At 44.7% G+C, this 19,345-nt stretch overlaps 1 protein-coding gene across 1 annotated transcript; it reads right to left on the bottom strand.

The window, feature by feature from the left end:
• Positions 1-5,374: 5,374 nt before the first annotated feature.
• Positions 5,375-18,761, bottom strand: LOC118075588 (uncharacterized). The gene is made up of 3 exons (XM_060269992.2): positions 18,467-18,761; positions 7,658-7,765; positions 5,375-6,431 (listed from the first exon to the last, which is right to left on the bottom strand). The coding sequence occupies exons 1-3, from the start codon at positions 18,499-18,501 to the stop codon at positions 5,441-5,443; spliced, it is 1,134 nt and encodes a 377-aa protein (XP_060125975.2). The 5' UTR covers positions 18,502-18,761; the 3' UTR covers positions 5,375-5,440.
• Positions 18,762-19,345: the final 584 nt, after the last annotated feature.

Genomic DNA, 19,345 nt, shown 5'->3' with positions numbered 1-19,345 from the left:
GCATATTAGAACAGCAAAAAAGAAGAACGTAATACTGAGGCCTGGATTTGGATGTCAGGTGGTCTGGAAGGATGCAAATGAGAGATCTGAGGAATGGGATTTACATTACAGGCACCCCAACATTCACAAACGGGCAGATGACTTGCATGTGACTTGCACGGGAAATAATTAAATTCATACCTGGAAAGGAAGGGAGCGAGTTGGAGAGTCCTCGTGCCTCACAAGGAGACCCTCCCTGGAGCCCAAAGAGAATGTCAGTGAGGGCAGAGGAAGCCCTGAAGAGACCTGGGGTGCAGGGGGGGGGCTTTGTTTAGGCTGCTCAGCCTCCCCGCCTAACAGCTGCTGTGCAAGGTAGCGCAGCAGCAGCAGCCTCCCCATGTGTCCTGCAGCTTCCTGCCAGACCCAGAGCCTTAATTCTAGCTGGGGATATTTTTGGATACAGTGGGGTTTGTATAGATTGAAGAGAGTGCAGTAGAGGGGACATTTAAAGGGTATTTAGAGCAGGCACCCCCTTCATGGATCAATGCCTTGTCGTGGCGAAGGGGCTTGAATAACTCAGAGAAGCTATGAGCTATGCCATGCAGGGCCACCCAAGATGGACAGGTCATAGTGGAGAGTTTTGACTAAACGTGATCCACCTGGAGAAGGAACTGGCAAGCCACTCCAGTATCCCTGCCAAGAAAACTCCATGGACAAAGACTACAGGCACATAAAAGTTATGACGCTGGAAGATGAGCCCCTCAGGTCGGAAGGCGTCCAACATGCTACTGAGGAAGAGCGGAGGACAAGTACAAGTAGATTCAGAGCTGATGAAGCGGCTGGGCCAAAGCCGAAAGGACGCTCAGTTGCGGATATGCCTGGAAGCGAAAGGAAAGTCCGATGCTGTAAAGAAAAATATTGCATAGGAACCTGGAATGTAAGAACCATGAGTGGAGGTAAGCTGGATGTGGTCAAAAATGAGATGACAAGAATAAATATCGACATCCTGGGCATCAGTGAACTAAAATGGAAGGGAATGGGCGAATTCAGTTCGGATGACTATCATATCTACTACTGTGGGCAAGAATCCTGTAGCAGAAATGGAGTGGCCCTCATAGTCAACAAAAGAGTGGCAAAAGCTGTAATGGGATGCAATCTCAAAAATGACAGAATGATCTCGATACGAATCCAAGGCAGACCTTTTAACATCACAGTAATCCAAGTTTATGCACCAACTACCGGTGCTGAAGAAAGTGAAATTGACCAATTCTATGAAGACCTACAACACCTTCTAGAAATGACACCAAAGAAGGATGTTCTTCTCATTACAGGGGACTGGAATGCTAAAGTAGGGAATCAAGAGATAAAAGGAACAACTGGTAAGTTTGGCCTTGGAGTTCAAAATGAAGCAGGGCAAAGGCTAATAGAGTTCTGTCAAGAGAACAAGCTGGTCATCACAAACACTCTATTCCAACAACACAAGAGACGACTCTACACATGGATATCACCAAATGGACAGCATCGAAATCAGATTGATTATATTCTCTGCAGCCAAAGATGGAGAAGCTCCATACAGTCAGCAAAAACAAGACCTGGAGCTGACTGTAACTCAGATCATCAGCTTCTTATAGCAAAATTCCAGCTTAAACTGAAGAAAGTAGGAAAAACCACTGGGCCAGTAAGATACAATCTGAATCAAATCCCTTATGAATACACAGTGGAAGTGAGGAACAGGTTTAAGGATTTAGATTTGGTGGACAGAGTGCCTGAAGAACTATGGATGGAGGCTCGTAACATTATACAGGAGGCAGCAATGAAAACCATCCCAAGGAAAAGGAAATGCAAGAAAGCAAAATGGCTGTCCAACGAGGCCTTACAAATAGCGGAGGAGAGGAGGCAAGCAAAATGCAAGGGAGATAGGGAAAGATACAGGAAACTGAATGCAGATTTCCAAAAAACAGCAAGGAGAGACAAGAGGGTCTTCTTAAATGAGCAATGCAAAGAAATAGAGGAAAACAATAGAATGGGGAAAACCAGAGATCTGTTCAAGAAAATTGGAGATATGAAAGGAACATTTCGTACAAAGATTACCATAATCAAGGACAAAAGTGGTAAGGACCTAACAGAAGCAGAAGACATCAAGAAGAGGTGGCAAGAATACACAGAGGAATTATACCAGAAAGATATGGAGGTCTCGTACACCTCAGGTAGTGTGGTTGCTGACCTTGAGCCAGACATCTTGGAGAGTGAAGTCAAATGGGCCTTAGAAAGCATTGCTAATAACAAGGCCAGTGGAAGTGATGATATTCCAGCTGAACTGTTTAAAATTTTAAAAGATGATGCTGTTAAGGTGCTACACCCAATATGCCAGCAAGTTTGGAAAACTCAGCAATGGCCAGAGGATTGGAGAAGATCAGTCTACATCCCAATTCCAAAGAAGGGCAGTGCCAAAGAATGCTGCAACTACCGCACAATTGCGCTCGTTTCACACGCTAGCAAGGTTATGCTTAAAATTCTACAAGGCAGGCTTAGGCAGTATGTGGACCGAGAACTCCCAGAAGTGCAAGCTGGATTTCGAAAGGGCAGAGGAACCAGAGACCAAATAGCAAACATGCGCTGGATTATGGAGAAAGCTAGAGAGTTCCAGAAAAACGTCTACTTCTGCTTCATTGACTATGCAAAAGCCTTTGACTGTGTCGACCACAGCAAACTATGGCAAGTTCTTAAAGAAATGGGAGTGCCTTATCACCTCATCTGTCTCCTGAGAAATCTCTATGTGGGACAAGAAGCTACAGTTAGAACTGGATATGGAACAACTGATTGGTTCAAAATTGGGAAAGGAGTATGACAAGGTTGTATATTGTCTCCCTGCTTATTTAACTTATATGCAGAATTCATCATGCGAAAGGCTGGACTAGATGAATCCCAAGCCGGAATTAAGATTGCTGGAAGAAATATCAACAACCTCAGATATGCAGATGACACAACCTTGATGGCAGAAAGCGAGGAGGAATTAAAGAACCTTTTAATGAGGGTGAAAGAGGAGAGCGCAAAATATGGTCTGAAGCTCAACATCAAAAAAACCAAGATCATGGCCACTGGTCCCATCACCTCCTGGCAAATAGAAGGGGAAGAAATGGAGGCAGTGAGAGATTTTACTTTCTTGGGCTCCTTGATCACTGCAGATGGTGACAGCAGTCACGAAATTAAAAGACGCCTGCTTCTTGGGAGAAAAGCAATGACAAACCTAGACAGCATCTTAAAAAGCAGAGACATCACCTTGCCGACAAAGGTCCGTATAGTTAAAGCTATGGTTTTCCCAGTAGTGATGTATGGAAGTGAGAGTTGGACCATAAAGAAGGCTGATCGCCGAAGAATTGATGCTTTTGAATTATGGTGCTGGAGGAGACTCTTGAGAGTCCCATGGACTGCAAGAAGATCAAACCTATCCATTCTTAAGGAAATCAGCCCTGAGTGCTCCCTGGAAGGACGGATCGTGAAGCTGAGGCTCCAATACTTTGGCCACCTCATGAGAAGAGAAGAATCCTTGGAAAAGACCCTGATGTTGGGAAAGATTGAGGGCACTAGGAGAAGGGGACGACAGAGGACAAGATGGTTGGACAGTGTTCTCGAAGCTACGAACATGAGTTTGACCAAACTGCGGGAGGCAGTGCAAGACAGGAGTGCCTGGCGTGCTATGGTCCATGGGGTCACGAAGAGTCGGACACGACTAAACGACTAAACAACAACAACAACATAGAGCAGGCACAGGCAAACTCAGCCCTCCAGATGTTTTGGGACTACAACTCCCATCATCCCTGACCACTGGTCCTGTTACCTAGGGATGGTGGGAGTTGTAGTCCCAAGACATCTGGAGGGCCGAGTTTGCCTATGCCTGGTTTAGAGAGTGCTCTCCACTTCAGAAGTGTGCAGGGGGACCCAGAACGTAACCCCCGCTTAAGTGGAGTGTCACCTGTAGTCATTCAGGAGCGTGAACTGGGAGGAAGAACAACTGAGAGATCTGGAACAACTTGGAAGAAAATAGGAGAGGGGGTGTACGCTACATCTCTCCGATTTCTTCCCTTTGACTTCCAGTTTTTCTTCATGAAGACTATACCGTTGTTGTTCTTGTTGTTGCTAAAAAGTGTGGCACTTACTGTAACAACTTCATGGTGAGTACCAGCCCCTATTTTCCTAGGGGGGGGGGGAGAGAAGCACTGCGTAGAACCCACTTCTGCTTCTGAAGGTCTAAAAATGGCACACATACACTGAGTCTATTGAGGGGGGAACAGGAAGTTTACATAAATGAAACAGAAGGGGAAGGAGCTACACAATCAGGGAGACAATTAACTGAATGATTGTATTTTGCAGAACAACAATAGTTTTTAAGGATGGCAGTAGCCTGATGATACAACCAAGTATACAACAATCTTTTAATTCCAAACAGAAGCTTAACACTCACACTGAGAACAGAAAGAGGTAAAATGGGGGATGTAGGGTTGCAGTCAACTAACTCTTTCCCAGAGTAGACCCATTGAAATGAATGGACCTATGTTATTCATTTCAAAGGATCTACTCTGAGTTGGACTAGAATCCTTTAGTTCAAAGGAAAGGATGAATACAATAAAATACATAGGAAAAACAGGGTACTTAAACCAACTCAGAGTAGGCCCAGTGATGGGCATGACTAACTTGGGTCCATTAATTTCAATGGGTGGTGTCCAATATTAGCCCTACCCAGTGTAGATCTGCAAAAATGAATGAACGCTACTAACTTAGGGCCATTATTTTCAATTGGTCTCTTCTGCCTGTTTGGATACAACCCAAAGCTATTAGTTCTCTTTTCAGTCAATCCATGGATTTCAACATGTCTGCTCTGAGTAGGACTGATGATGGGAGGATAATAAATTGCATGAATAACATTAAAATTGATTGCATCAACTGACCCAGCCCAGTCTCGATAAACTAGTAACATTATTAATTTAATGCATTATCTGCAGATCACCATAAGGGCCAAGGGCAGGTCACAAGAATCTAAGTCGGAAGCTGCCCAGAGTGGCTGGGGTGACCCAGTCTGATGGGCGGGGTACAAATATATTATTAGCATTATTAGCATTAAAACTACTTAGAAATGGCTTATTGAAACTGCTGATGGGTCTACTCTGAGTAGGTCTAACCTTGGAGGCAACTCCAACTTCAAAAGCAGCTCAAAACAAATTAGTCACCAGAATAGGGTGGATCCTAAAATCAAATAAAAATGGATCAAAACACATACGCCACTGTCGAAAATGGAACTTTTGCTATGAACAGTGAAATCTGTCTGCAGAATAAGGAGTCACATTGAGTCACTGGCTTAGATCCCCATGGATTGGGTGGGACGGCAAGCAAGCCACTGCCACTGATGTGTGCCCGGCTCCTCAGAGCATGAAAGTCAAATGATTCTCCCACATCCCTGGCATCTTCAGAAAGGCCACTTGGTGGCCGAACAGTACTTCTTCCCAGTGCTTGCGATCTTGACGTTTTTGGGAAGCTTTTTTGAGGCCACCAGGTTTGTGGTGTTACGGGCCAGGCTGGGCTGGGAGCCTTTAGTCAAAGAGACCCTGGAGCCCTTTGCCAGGGACGGCCGCGAGCCCTTGACCAAGCTTGGCTGAGAGCCTCTCGTCAGGTTGGGCCGCGAAGCCCTCTTCAGGAAGTATCGCGAGGCCCTCAGTGCGCTGAACCGTGGGACTTTAGTCACAACGAGACGAGGCCCTTTGGTAGCACGTGGAAGAGTGCCCTTTGCCGGGTGCGACTGAGTGCCCTTTGTCACATTTGCTTGTGAGGCATTGCCCAGGCCTGGTTGTGGGTCTTCGGTTGCATAGAATACAGGGCCTTTTGTCATCCGTGGTAGCGGTCCCTTCGCCACGCGTGATGGTGGGTCATGAATATGTGGCAATAGGTCCTTGCTTGAGTACAGCACGGGGCCTTTGGTCATACGGGGTAGCGGGGCCTTGTTTAAGCACGGTTGAGAGACGTTGGTGGGATACATTACCGGACCTTTGGTCACACGGGGTAGAGGAGCACCAGTGACACATGGTAGCGAGCCCTTGTTAATGGCGCCATGTCGGCCTTTGGTCATGCCACTATATGGACATTGGGTCGGCAAAGGTTTCTGATAGATAGCTGCGTGTGGCAAGGGCGGGTTCTTGTTTAGCTTGGAGTACCTGGCTGTGTGTGGGTCTGGGTAGACCGTCGCACCTCGCAGTTGATAGCCGGTCACACCAGGCGGGGAGTAGAGCTGAGCACAAGGAGTTTTCCCACGCGGTGGAAGGGTTTTGTATGCAGGATATCTTGACCCATAGAATGGGTAGTATTGTGAGCCAGACTTGGGCAGCCTTTTTGAGACAAAGGGTGGCAATGGACGACCAGACATGTATCCATAATACGGCACCTTCTGGCTGGTCCGGCGATACCTGCAAGAAGGAATTGAGAAGGTCATCTCCTCTACGGACATCAGAAGATTCCTGGAGCTGAATCAGGACAAAGGCCCACCTAGATCAACATTCTATCTTAACAGTGATCAACCAGATGCCCCAATGGGAAACCCACCAGAAGAGAGTGCAACAGCAAGTCTATAGCTGCCAAGTTTTCCCTTTTCTCGCGAGGAAGCCTATTCAGCATAAGGGAAAATCCCTTTAAAAAAGGGATAACTTGGCAGCTATGAGCAAGTCTCCTCCACTTGTGATTCCCTACCACTGGTACCACTCTAGTAGCAGAGGTAAAACATGCAAATGAATGGCTGTTCTTTCATCATTCTTGATTGTTATTTTCCCAGCAACTCAGGATCGTTTTTCGCAACAAAACATCTCCATCATTTCTCAGTTGTGCTCCCCGCCAACTGCAATTCGGAGGCATACTGGCTCTGATGGAGAAGGAAGGAGATGATTTGTCTAATCCTCTTTTAAAGCCATTCAAGTTGCCATCTGTCCCCATCATTTATTGGTTTCGATAATCACTGCCCCGCAATGAAGTGTTACATGTAGAGATGGGTGTATCAGTGCCAATCAGTGTCACATTTGCTCATGTTCACCCATAAGTCGGCACTGTCCTGTTTACTCAACCACCTGCAAATCACGTTGATGGACTCTGCCCAAATGGCAAAACTAACTGGGAAGCTCAGGAACCAAGAAGACAATAAATGTTCATAATGTATATACAAAATTATTGTAAACAGGTCAAAACATTAGCAGGATTTGAAACAGACTTGTAATGTAAGGGAAATGAAAAATTTCATCTAGGAAGATGAAAAATTGGAGAAGTATTGATATGTAGTTGAAAATAGAATCAACAGGACCCATGGAAGGGATGGGGGGAAGTCAGGAGATTCAAAGTAATCTTGATAATTAGATTCGGAATTGGTTTTGTTGTTTATGTTTTGGAAAATCAAATAAAAATTCATTTTTTATATAAAAAAATAGCTCAATTGCATCCCGCCTTTTTTTTCTTAAGTTGAGGGAAAGGATTTTCTCTCCTGAATTCCGAGTGAAATGTTAGATACTGTTTGTGGTGTTAAAAATTAAAATCATCACTAATCCTGAAGGGCAGAAAAGAAAAGAAAGACAGAAAGCTGAGCAGGATTTGGAGAGCTTGGCTTCCCCTCGAGCTCATCCATTTGTCTCCCAAAGCCACACCTGCTTACCGATGAGAGAAGTTCAGTGGAAGACCTGGAGCGGCATCCTCCATGTGCACCAAATCAGGAGCAGAGACAAAGTCACTGGGAGTTACTGGGAAGAAGTTATGTAGTAACCTGAAATTATAAAGGGGTGAGTGGGTAGCAGAATTTCATAACTTCACATCGGTTTTCAGTGCTATCCAAGTTCCTCTCTCCCCCCCCCCTTTCATTACTAAATGTCACATTTATTGATTGCTTTATTTATTTATTTATTTATTTATTTATTAGAGTATACCTATCTACACACATATCACCATTATGTCAGGAGTCCAGTCTCCGGCTTGATAACACAGTGAGCGTAGTTAACTAAAAAGGATGATTTATTGTCAAAACAAACAGATAACTCCGGGCGGCTTTAGCACAGCCTCCGCCATCATCAATCAAGATGACCTTTCTGAAGTTTGCTTCTGGCGAGACCAGAAGCAACTGAACTTTCGCTTCATACATCTTTTGTTCTGCTTCCCATTTTGCAGCCCTCCCATTTGTCAAGAACTTGGACTGAGTGGGTCAGCTCCCTCCTCTTCCCCATTCTCTGAGAGGCTGTCTCTTAACTCGTTCCCACCTATTTGTGTTTCCGGCGAGCTTTGACTGCATTCTAGCTTGCTCTCTGCCATACTCTTGTCAGCTGGCATTTCAAGGGGCAGGAGAGTTGGCACTAGCCAATCCTCACCCTGCATGGCAGTTAACCCCCTCTGTTCCTGACTGCTTTCTTCAGTTGGCAGCAACCCTTCCCTGGGAGCTGGCTCATTCATGACTTCTTCTTCTTCTTCTTCTTCTTCTTCTTCTTCTTCTTCTTCTTCTTCTTCTTCTTCTTCTTCTTCTTCTTCTTACTACTACTACTACTACAGTATTTGAATTTTTATACCACCACACAGGTGGCGCTGTGGTCTAAACCACTGAGCCTAGGGCTTGCCGATCAGAAGGTCAGTGGTTTGAATCCCCGCAATGGAGTGAGCTCCTGTTGCTCGGTCCCAGCTCCTGCCAACCTATCAGTTCGTAAGCATGCCAGTGCAAGTAGATAAATAGGTACCGCTCCGGCGGGAAGGTAGGTCAAATAGCCTCCCCCCCCCCCAAAAAAACCCCACATTTTAAAAGCGCATAGGATGTAAATTGGTTCAACCAAAGGCCTGGTTAAAAAGGGATGTTTTGCGTAGCGCCTAAAGGTGTATAATGAAGGTGCCAGGCGAAATATATTGTTATTTCATTTTTTTAAAAATGTTATGGAAATGTGCAATAAAGTCATTAACACATAAAATGATAATATCCTAAAATGCAGAATTAATCAAATTAGTTCTTTAAAAATGCTTGGTGAAAGAGAAATCAAACCAAAAAGTGAAAATGTTTCAGGAGGCTTGCAAGCGCCATGTTTGTAGTCAAAATAACTCCGGGACTAATTGCTGGTTTCTGCAAAAATGATCTCACATATGTTTCTTCACTTGTTTTGATCTATGCTAATCAGTTTACTTCGATGCTCTGTTTCCCTGTGGGCTTGGAACAGGAGAGGCTTCTTACACCGACTGCTTGTTAGCTCCTCCCTTATCTTATCCCTTATCTTAGATATGGATGAGAATTGGGAAGGGGGCCTCTAAGCCAGCGATGAGTTAGTGGGGCTACGGATGCCAGCTTCCGTAGCTTCCATTGTGTATAAGTATTGCTTAACACATTGGTACCTTGCGGAAGCACTGCTTCGGTGTCCAACCCAAGTCTATAACAGCAGTGGGGCTTTCAGGCTGTGATGCAAATTTTTCTTTTCTTTTACTAAAGCACTTGACTTTTCTGATTCTGATAGGAACTGTGTTCCAAATTATCTTTATTTGTTTGTTCACAAGCTATAAAAAAGGGGGGAAGTATCAGGGCATGATACAGATAAATGTTTAAATTACCCAAAAAGGCACATTGCAACAACAATACAATAATAAAAAGATGAAATAATAATAATAATAATAATACCAAACAATAAAAATCAAGAGGAATAAAACCATCCCACCAGCTAATAATAGTCTGTCCTCTATCCTCTGGGTTAGATTACGGCAAAGTGTTATACATTGGGGCTGACTCTGAAGATGTTTCAGAAACTTCAGCTGGTGCAGAATTCAATGACCATGACTAAGTAAATTGATTTCAGTAGGTCTACCCTGAGTAGGACTCAGTTGGATACAATCCAATGACTACCCCTCTGTCCCTCCCCCACATACTAGAAAATGAGGTCAGAGAAGTGTATTTGAGACCCATCCTTGAAGGTTTACACCAGAGACGGTGAACAAAATCCTTGAAAAAAGCATCATTACTACCGGGAGTCTCATCAAATCTCTTTTAGGCTTCTTAGAAATCCCTCAGATGTTTTCTTCCACGGAAGGATGTTGAATAGTATTTTGGATGTCACCTTAGGCGCAGCTGACAAACAACATAAAATTGTGCAAGAGACATGCACACACCCTTGTGAGACTTTGAGAGGCTTGTACTAAGAATTTGGGCTTCAGACCTTCTGCCTCACTGATATATTGCCTAAGAGACATACAAAACTGCTTCCGATTTCATTCTCTGCATCCTCTGCTGGGAAAAAAGCAGGCAAAGACCCTCTTTTGTATTCCACCTTTAAAAACTCTGTTTTTAAGTTTCCGCAATGCACACACAACCTCACAAGCTTCTTTAGAATTGTTCTTCCAGAGCCAAGGATACAATCAAATTCACAACATGTGGCATTTCACAAATAGCAAAATTCCATCAAACGCTCCAGTTTGGACAAATTTATCAAGATGAGTCTCACGATGATGCAGATTATTAGACCTTCAGGCATCCTGGTCCCATTTAGAGTTTGTCTCGAAGCAATATCCAGAAATTTAGTAGCCGAGAGTGCACAGAGAGGGGGAAAACAGTTCCTAACTTACCTGACTTCCAGACGCAAGCAAGTCTGGACAGAAGTGTCAGCAAAGGCTTGGGATGAGGAGAGCTTTTTATGTGGTTTTAAAAATCCCCCCGAGGGACGTGAGGCATTTCTGCTGGGGCGACGTCACTGGCAACCTGCAAATCGTGATCCAGGGTAATATGCTAAGCTTCCAAATGATGGCTGTTTTCTTCTTCCTCCTAAAACATTAAATTAAATTGCAAAGACGTCCATTGGAAGTCCTGCAGCTTACGAGCAGGGCTGTGCCTCATGCAAAATACATGCCACCGATCAGCAACAGCTACTTGTACTTGCTGATCTGAATTCATGGGATTATTGAGCTGGAAGGTACTTCAGATGTCATCTAGTCAGCCCTACAAACATTGGAGGGGCTATGCAATGTTTCAGGGAGGGAGATCTCACCAGACTGAGCCAGTCTTTTCCACCATCTGGAAGCTCTTATTAGAGATGTTTCAATTTCCCTCCCTTTCTTCTTCTCCAGTTAAGATATCCAAATTTTCACAGGAGTTTTTGCTTTTTTAAGATCTTGTGGAAATTCACCAGCATCTCAGTGCAAAATTCTCCCAATGCAGGTGTCCCAAGACCATGGACAACCGGTGCTCTACGAGCTTCATTCAGGGGGTCAGCAGCATCTATGTAAAAATACATTGGTATCTTGGTTGTCGAACTTAATCCGTTCCAGGAATCTGTTCGACTCCCGGAACCGTTCAAAAACCAAGGCGCGGCTTCTGACTGGCTACAGGAGCTTCCTGCATTTCGGAAATTCGGCTTCCGAAAAATGTTAGCAAACTGGAACACGTACTTCCAGTTTTGCGGCATCCGGGAGCCGATTTGTTCAGGAGCCAAGCCATTCGAGAACCAAGGTACCACTGTACAGGTAAAAATCATACAGCACTGAGCACTGCACATTACTGTTGCTGCAATGGGGAGAACGGTAATTAAGTGTTCCACCAAGACCCTCAGCAATTTTCAAGAGGAATGGGGTGGGGGGAATGGTTTGGAAACACTGTCCTGATATGTTGTTGTTGTTGTTTAGTCGTTTAGTCGTGTCCGACTCTTCGTGACCCCATGGACCAAAGCACGCCAGGCACTCCTGTCTTCCACTGCCTCCCGCAGTTTGGTCAGACTCATGTTGGTGGCTTCGAGAACACTGTCCAACCATCTCATCCTCTGTCGTCCCTTTCTCCTTGTGCCCTCAATCTTTCCCAACATCAGGGTCTTTTCCAGAGAGTCTTCTCTTCTCATCAGGTGGCCAAAGTATTGGAGCCTCAGCTTCAGGATCTGTCCTTCCAGTGAGCACTCCATAAGAATGGAGAGGTATGATCTTCTTGCAGTCCATGGGACTCTCAAGAGTCTCCTCCAGCACCAGAATTCAAAAGCATCAATTCTTCAGCGATCAGCCTTCTTTATGGTCCAGCTCTCACTTCCATACATCACTACTGGGAAAACCATAGCTTTAACTATACGGACCTTTGTCGGCAAGGTGATGTCTCTGCTTTTTAAGATGCTGTCTAGGTTTGTCATTGCTTTTCTCCCAAGAAGCAGGCGTCTTTTAATTTCGTGACTGCTGTCACCATCTGCAGTGATCAAGGAGCCCAAGAAAGTAAAATCTCTCACTGCCTCCATTTCTTCCCCTTCTATTTTCCAGGAGGTGATATACCCATTCTTAAAATGATATCCCCAATCTTAAAATGCAATCTTGAGTAATATATGCACCTTTGCGATGCAATTTCCGCAAATACAACCCAAATTTCCTTATGCCATTTTCACGAATATACACATTTTTGTGCACATTTCACCCTAACAGACATGTTTTTGTACACGTCACTTGGCTGGAGAGCAGCTGTGCAAAATTCAGAGATATGTGAATTTTTAAAGGATGCCTGTCTTTCAGTTTGCAGGTTGTTTCGAAAAGTCCAAATTAGGTAGTTCACATTTAAAGGCTAATTGAATTGGATTTCTCACTTGGTCTTATCGCTTGGAAGGTTATCCTAATGTTTGCATCATAATCTGCTTCGCTACAGTTTCCTGCCCTCTGGCACAAAGAGAATAAGTCTGCTCTGCCTTCTCCACTTCAAATACTCCAATACATCATTAGTGTAGGAATTCTTTTTCCCAATAGCTGTGGCAATAGCCCCTGGCTAAAATGGATTTAGGTTATGGCTGTACATAAACCCCTTGGTCTGATTTGTGGCTCAAATTTGTAACTCTGGATTAGGACCAATCTGGTCAAGAATGATCCAGACCCTGTCTGACCTGATCTAGATCTGAATCAGGATCTTACAAATCTCTAGAAATCCTATTGGTCTGCATTGTGAAATGAAAATATGTTGGAGGGTTTTTTGGGGGGAGGGTTACAGAGGGACATGAAATTTGGGGACACTATAGCCCCTCAAGAGGAGATTCACCTTGCCAAATTTCAGAAGGGTAGTTCCTTGGCTTTTCATACTAGGCACATCTGAAGTATACAGTGTTTTAAAATTAAGATGGACATAAAGTTTTTAGTTTTGCACATAGGGACATGAAGTTGGCAGACTTGGTGGCCCCTACAGAGGGGATTGACTCTGTACAGATGAGTTACTTCAGGGGCTTTCATTCTATCTAATCAAGTGCTTCTTATGGTTGATGTTTTGTGATTAGCAATTGGTAATAATAAACAAACAAACAAACAAACAAACAGACAGACAGACAGCCACCTATCTATTTGTTTATTTAAAAAATAAGGTTGGTGCTGGGGTTGATTGAGAAAGGGCAGAAAACAAGCACAAGTTCCCAAAATATAGGCACACTTTTACCCTCGTAAGATTGAATGTATTGCCCTCAGCTCTACTCAAGGGACGATTCCTACAGATTCCACATGAAAAACGCTTATGTCCCTGTGGAGATGGCAGTACTAAATTGGTGGCGCATGTCCCTTCTGGCTTGCACTCTTGATAAAGACTTGAGGAGTGAGGTGATCACCCCTCTTTTATTGTCCATTCCGGGTCGCCCAACCACTGCCCCAGATCACTGCCCCTGATCCTGGCAGATCAGGAGGAGCAGATGACAGCAAAGGTTGCAAGGTTTTTAGCTGGGGCAATCAGAATAAGGTCCACTATTTGACTGCTGATTCAGGACCCTAAAGTATGGTTTATATAATCGACTTTTTATTTCTGTTCTTTGTATATTGCATTGCTGTTTTGTTGCTGTGGCCGATGGCTGATGCAAATAAAGATTCATTCATTCAAGCACAAGCTGAACAAATGACTCCCAACAGTTTAGCAATTTTTTTAAGAATCAGAATTTATAAAGGGTGCCGCTGAGGGTGGAATTTAGTGATGGTAGGAGCTGTTTGACAGAGGAACAGACTAGATCTGAAGATGGTAGGCTCTCCTGCAATGGAGGTTTTAAACATGGGTTGGATCTGTCAGTGATTCTTCATCTGTGGTTCATGCATTGGACTAAATTACCCTTGAGACCCCTTCCAACTCTTCAATTCTATGACGCTATGAAATATTTGCATCACTTCCCACACATCTTGATTGGATTTGCAGAAGTTTGAAGCTCAAAGGACAGCTGTGATTCAGTTCATGTATTCTTTCACCAAATACAAATTAGACAGATTGTGTATTATATGGGCAGAATTTTGGAAACATAATTCATGGGAGAATCGAGAGAGGTTTCTCCCCCTGGGGTCCAGAAAGCATCTTTCCTCATCACCTCTTGGTAGGGTTGCCAGGTCAGAAGCACGCCAGACCCTGCAATTTCTGGGCCCACAAATGAGACCTAAGGAATGTCATGTGGGTGGCCCACCTTGACGTCAGATTAATTGGGAGAGTGGAAGAGGGCAGATTCCTCAGACAATTAGTGCAATAATATCCAGCTGGCTTCTGCTGGGCTGAAGCTTGCAAGCTGCATGCATAGTCTTCTTAAAACATCTTTTTAAAGGTGCTCTCAGCTACTGAAGATTCAAGCCCTACACCAGGCATCCCCAAACTGCGGCCCTCCAGATGTTTTGGACTACAATTCCCATCTTCCCCAACCACTGGTCCTGTTAGCTAGGGATCATGGGACTTGTAGGCCAAAACATCTGGAGGGCCACAGTTTGGGGATGCCTGCCCTACACTGACCACTTGAAGGCTGCAGGTCAGTCCTGGAGGTCTGGCACCCCAACTCCTTGAAGACAGGCCTGGAGAGAAGGGACAGAGCCAGTATCCAGAGTTACTTGGGACCAACCAGGAACAGGAGATACAGCAAGAGGGAAAACTTTTTGTTTTCGTTCTGCTTTTCAAAAACAGCTGTGGGGGAAATATCTTACTAATAGTGGCACGGATCTTGCCCCAGCTAATTCCAGAGCAAGGCTGAGATGAATGTTTGCCTGCCCACACCTCCCTAAGTAATGTTCTTACTTGGTGCGTGGGTCCGACCGAGGATGCAGAGATATTAACATCCATGATAATATCGTGCTTTGTATTTAAGTGGTTTTAATTAACATTTAGAAAGCCTCAGGAGTTCCTTTCATCCCAGAGAACCTCGCCTAGGCTCCATGGGGTAACCAGGACATGTTATTAAGTGTGATGACTAACCCCCTCTCACTCATTAGTATAAACATGGGAACAATAAGAACCAGTGAATCTGAACATTTTTACTCGAGAACAAAGGCAGAAGTTGTATCCAGGTCTTCATCCTTGGGATGCATATTCATGTCAATCCAGGATGCACCTTGACGTTAATTCAGGATGTGATTTAGGACCCTGTTCAAATAGACTCACTAAAGGCAGGGTATGAATGAAGTGAAACAAAGATATGAAACAAAAAGCAGCATGGTCAAAGACCACCCCCCAACCTTTTCTAAGACAGTTTACACATAATCCAAGGCAACTCATTGACAATGTCCAGCCACAATTCCTCTTGAACAAGCTCCAGAGGAGGGCAATGAAGACAGTGAGTGAGGGAACATAGAGGGCAGCTCCTGTAAGGAAAGTTTTCTGCATGTAAAACAAGATGCTCTACCTTTGAACTGTGCCTCTTCCCTTAAGACACAGAGACGTGGGAAGCTGCCTTACACCAAATCAGATCATTGGTTCATCTAGGTCAGTTGTGCTGACACTGACTGGCAGCAGCTCTCCAGCTTTGTGGGCAGGAGTTTTCCTCAGCCCTATCTGGAAGATGCTGGAGATTGAATATGGGAGCTTCTGCATGCAAGGTGAACGTTGGATGTTGAACAACATTGGATTTGATGGCTTTCAAAGTCCCCTCAAACTCTAGGATTCCATGATACTATTTATACCCTGTGCAGCTGAGAGTAGCAGGGTGTCTGCCACTAATCTGTATTTTATGTTTTCCAACAGTGAAGTCATGACATTTCCATTGTTCAAGGAACAGTGGTTCCCTGTAGCCACTCTCCAATAGAGCTAATTTAATTTCAAGCCTCACAACTACCAAATTACACCTGCATACCTGCCAGCCCCGGGAGGCAATGGGAGGGTGGTTGATGCCTCCTCCTCCCCCTCCTCCCTTTTTAATGAAAAAGAAGAACAAAACAAGCACTATTGATTTTCCCTTGATTAAAATCTAGCCCCAAATGGAAGGCCAAGCCCTTTCGTTTGAGGAGGTAGAGGAGGATTGAAAATAGTCCTTTGCTGCGTTCAGGAAGAGAGTAAACACAAGGGTGTACTTGGGCTTTCGTTAAGGCCAGCGTCACCAACCTGTTTGCCCTAGATCCACTCTCCCTGCCTCTCCCACCCATTCTGCTAAGCCTTACATGTCACTGCTGCCTTTGTAGGAGGTCATGGTAGCTGACAATGTCAGGCACTGGGAGAAGCGTCCCGGAGATGTGACAAAATAGGCCAGCTGTATGGGAACTGTTGCTCTCATACATAGTGGTGGCTGGTGCCCATTCAGACTGGCAGGGTGAAAGGCAGGGAGGTGGAGCCAGAGCCAACAACAGGCAGAGTCAGCTAATTCTAGTCTTGTCCCCATCCTCTTCCTCGCAGCTGAGTTCTATATGGGTAGAACTGAAGCCAATGGTGGCTGGTGCCCATTGGGGATGGTGGGCTGGAAGGCCCGGATCCCCACAGCAGGTGTTGCCAGAGAGCTAATGGGAGAAAGAGGCAATGTCAGGGACCGTGCTGCGGAGGGCTGCACTGAAAAGGAACGAGGGGAGCCTCCCCCTCCCCCTGCTCCAGATCCAGATACTGAATTTTCTCACGAGCAGGAGGAAAGTATAGATTTGGAATAGTGGTTTGCAGAGGGGCATACTTCAGAAGGCAGAAGCTGGGAAAGCGTGGATGAGGAACAGCTAAGAGAAGAAACACTGGGAGGGAGAGGGTTAACAGATTCATAGTCTCTAGACAGCATTCCTCCTTCGCTCTCCCCAAAGTTGAGAAGGGCTCAGAAAGTGGCAGAAAAGAAAGCACAGTGGGGACAAGCTCAGATAATGAGACATAGAAGTGACATAGGTTCATAGGGAATGAAAGGGGTGGGCTTCTTAATTGGGAGCAACGCCATTACTAGGAGATGTGTTCTTTGTTCTCTTGCTGTGATTATTAAAGTTTCTAACTGGTAAGAAGACTCCTTTTCCTTTGTTCGGCTTATCTATGCCCATGGGAGAAGAAGCCGATTCTCCGAAGCCTGACAGGCTACGAATTCTAGTTTTTCCCTCCTCCTCCCCCCTCTACAAGGGGCAACACTCAGACTAAGGAGGAAGAGGCTAAACAGGGGGGGGGGAGAGGCGGAAAAAACTGGTCGATGTGAAGAAGGAGGTAGTTTGGTTGGGGTGTCTGAAGGAAGATGAGCAGTGCCCCACTTGTCATAATGGACCAGGTGTCTCATCCCCACAGGGAGAAAAGGCCACCACAAAACCCAAACTTCCTCATGGTCTGATCAGGACAACAGGGAAAGTCCAGTCCCCTATCACTGCATCACCCATTGTGCCATAGGAGCAAAGACTAAACTGAGTGTATACGACTGACTACTTGCTATAGCAGCTGTGCTTTGGCTCCAGGGAGGCAGGAATGCTCCTGAATAGCAGTTTCTGGAACCTACAGGAGTGGAGATTGCCCTTGTGCTCAGGCTGCATCTAGAGAGCTCATGTGAGAACAGGATGCTGGATTAGACGGGCCATGGTCCTGATCCAGGCGGTTCTTCCTATCAGAGGTGGTGGTAATAATAATAATAATAATAATAATAATAATAATAATAATAATAATAATAAATTTATACCCCGCCCATCTGGCCAGGTTTCCCCAGCCACTCTGGGCAGCTTTCAGCAAAATATGTGTATCTGAAGAAGTGTGCATGCACACGAAAGCTCATACCAAAATATAAACTTAGTTGGTCTTTAAGGTGCTACTGAAGGAATTTTTTTATTTTATTAAAATACAGTAATCCATCAAACATTAAAAGCTTCCCTAAACAGGGCTGCCTTCAGATGTCTTCTAAAAGTCTGGTAGTTGTTGTTCTCTTTGACATCTGGTGGGAGGGCGTTCCACAGAGCAAGCGCCACTACCGAGAAGGCCCTCTGCCTGGTTCCCGGTAACTTGGCTTCTCACAGGGAGGGAACCACCAGAAGGCCCTCGGCGCTGGAGCTCAGTGTCTGGGCAGAACTATGGGGGTGGAGATGCTCCTTCAGGTATACTGAAGCACCAACACTTTGAATTGTGCTCGGAAACATCCTGGGAGCCAATGTAGGTCTTTCAAGACCGGTGTTATGTGGTCTCGGTGGCCACTCCCAGTCCTTTAAATAAAATGAGACATTCTACTCATGTAAAAAAACACTGATTCCCAGACCGTCCACAGGCGATTGGGCCGGATCCGACCCATGGGCCTTAGTTTGCCTACCCCTGGTTTATGCCATATCATTTCCTTCATCCATGATTGTGAGCACCTACCTTATTTCCAGCCCCTGCTCCATGCTCTGGTTCATTGGAGTCCTGCTCCTGGCGTTGCCATAACAGCTTCCTGTTATCCCCAACAAAAGATCATATTCATATTCATCTCATCCTGACCTACCCAACCCCTCCTGTAAAACCTCCTGTTTGGGAGAGATATTCCCCCATGGCTGTTTCCCATTAGAAAATAATGTGGGCCAGGTAAGCCGACATCTTAAGCCAGGGCATTCCAGTAAAGAGCAATTTTGCCAAAATTATCAACCTTTGCCTTCCGGCTAATTTTCTTTCTCATAGACCTAAGCAACAAAGCAAGGCATTTATGTATTTTGTCCTCCTTTCAGATGGGAGTTTGCTGTAAATAAAGATTGAATAGGTAACACGAAGTGCCAGAAGGGAAGTCATGTGATATTGTGATGTTCCAGAAAAATCCGTCCAGGTATTATTATATAAAATAATATCTAGCAAAATATCTCCTGTGTGACAACATTTAAAAGCAGATATACAGCCCTCTTTCTATTTAAGTACGTTACCGATGTAAAAAAAAGTGGATCAGATGAAAATATAAAAGAGTGTTTCCTGCCACAATAAAGCAGCAATGATAACCATCATTTAAGAGCCATCATTTAAGAAAGACAGCAATGAACGTCTGATTCATCTCTTAGCAAACAGAAGACTCGAATCACAACTACAAATGCTCTTACACACAAATAAGTGGGAAGAGATGCAATTAACTTAATAACATAACAAAAAAATGGGTGTGATCCAGTGGATTTTATAAGAATATAATATAATATCCACACTTATCTTCTATCGCATACTTTCTAGGCACAGGATCACACTTTCCGAGTCAGTGCCTGCGTCTTGTTTGTTTGTTTGCCC

The sequence above is a fragment of the Zootoca vivipara genome, chromosome 16 (genome assembly GCF_965207765.1).
Source record: "Zootoca vivipara chromosome 16, rZooViv2.hap1.1, whole genome shotgun sequence".
Lineage (NCBI taxonomy): Eukaryota > Metazoa > Chordata > Lepidosauria > Squamata > Lacertidae > Zootoca > Zootoca vivipara.
Note: the sequence above shows the minus strand (reverse complement) of the source record. Positions and strands in the feature narration are given on the sequence as shown.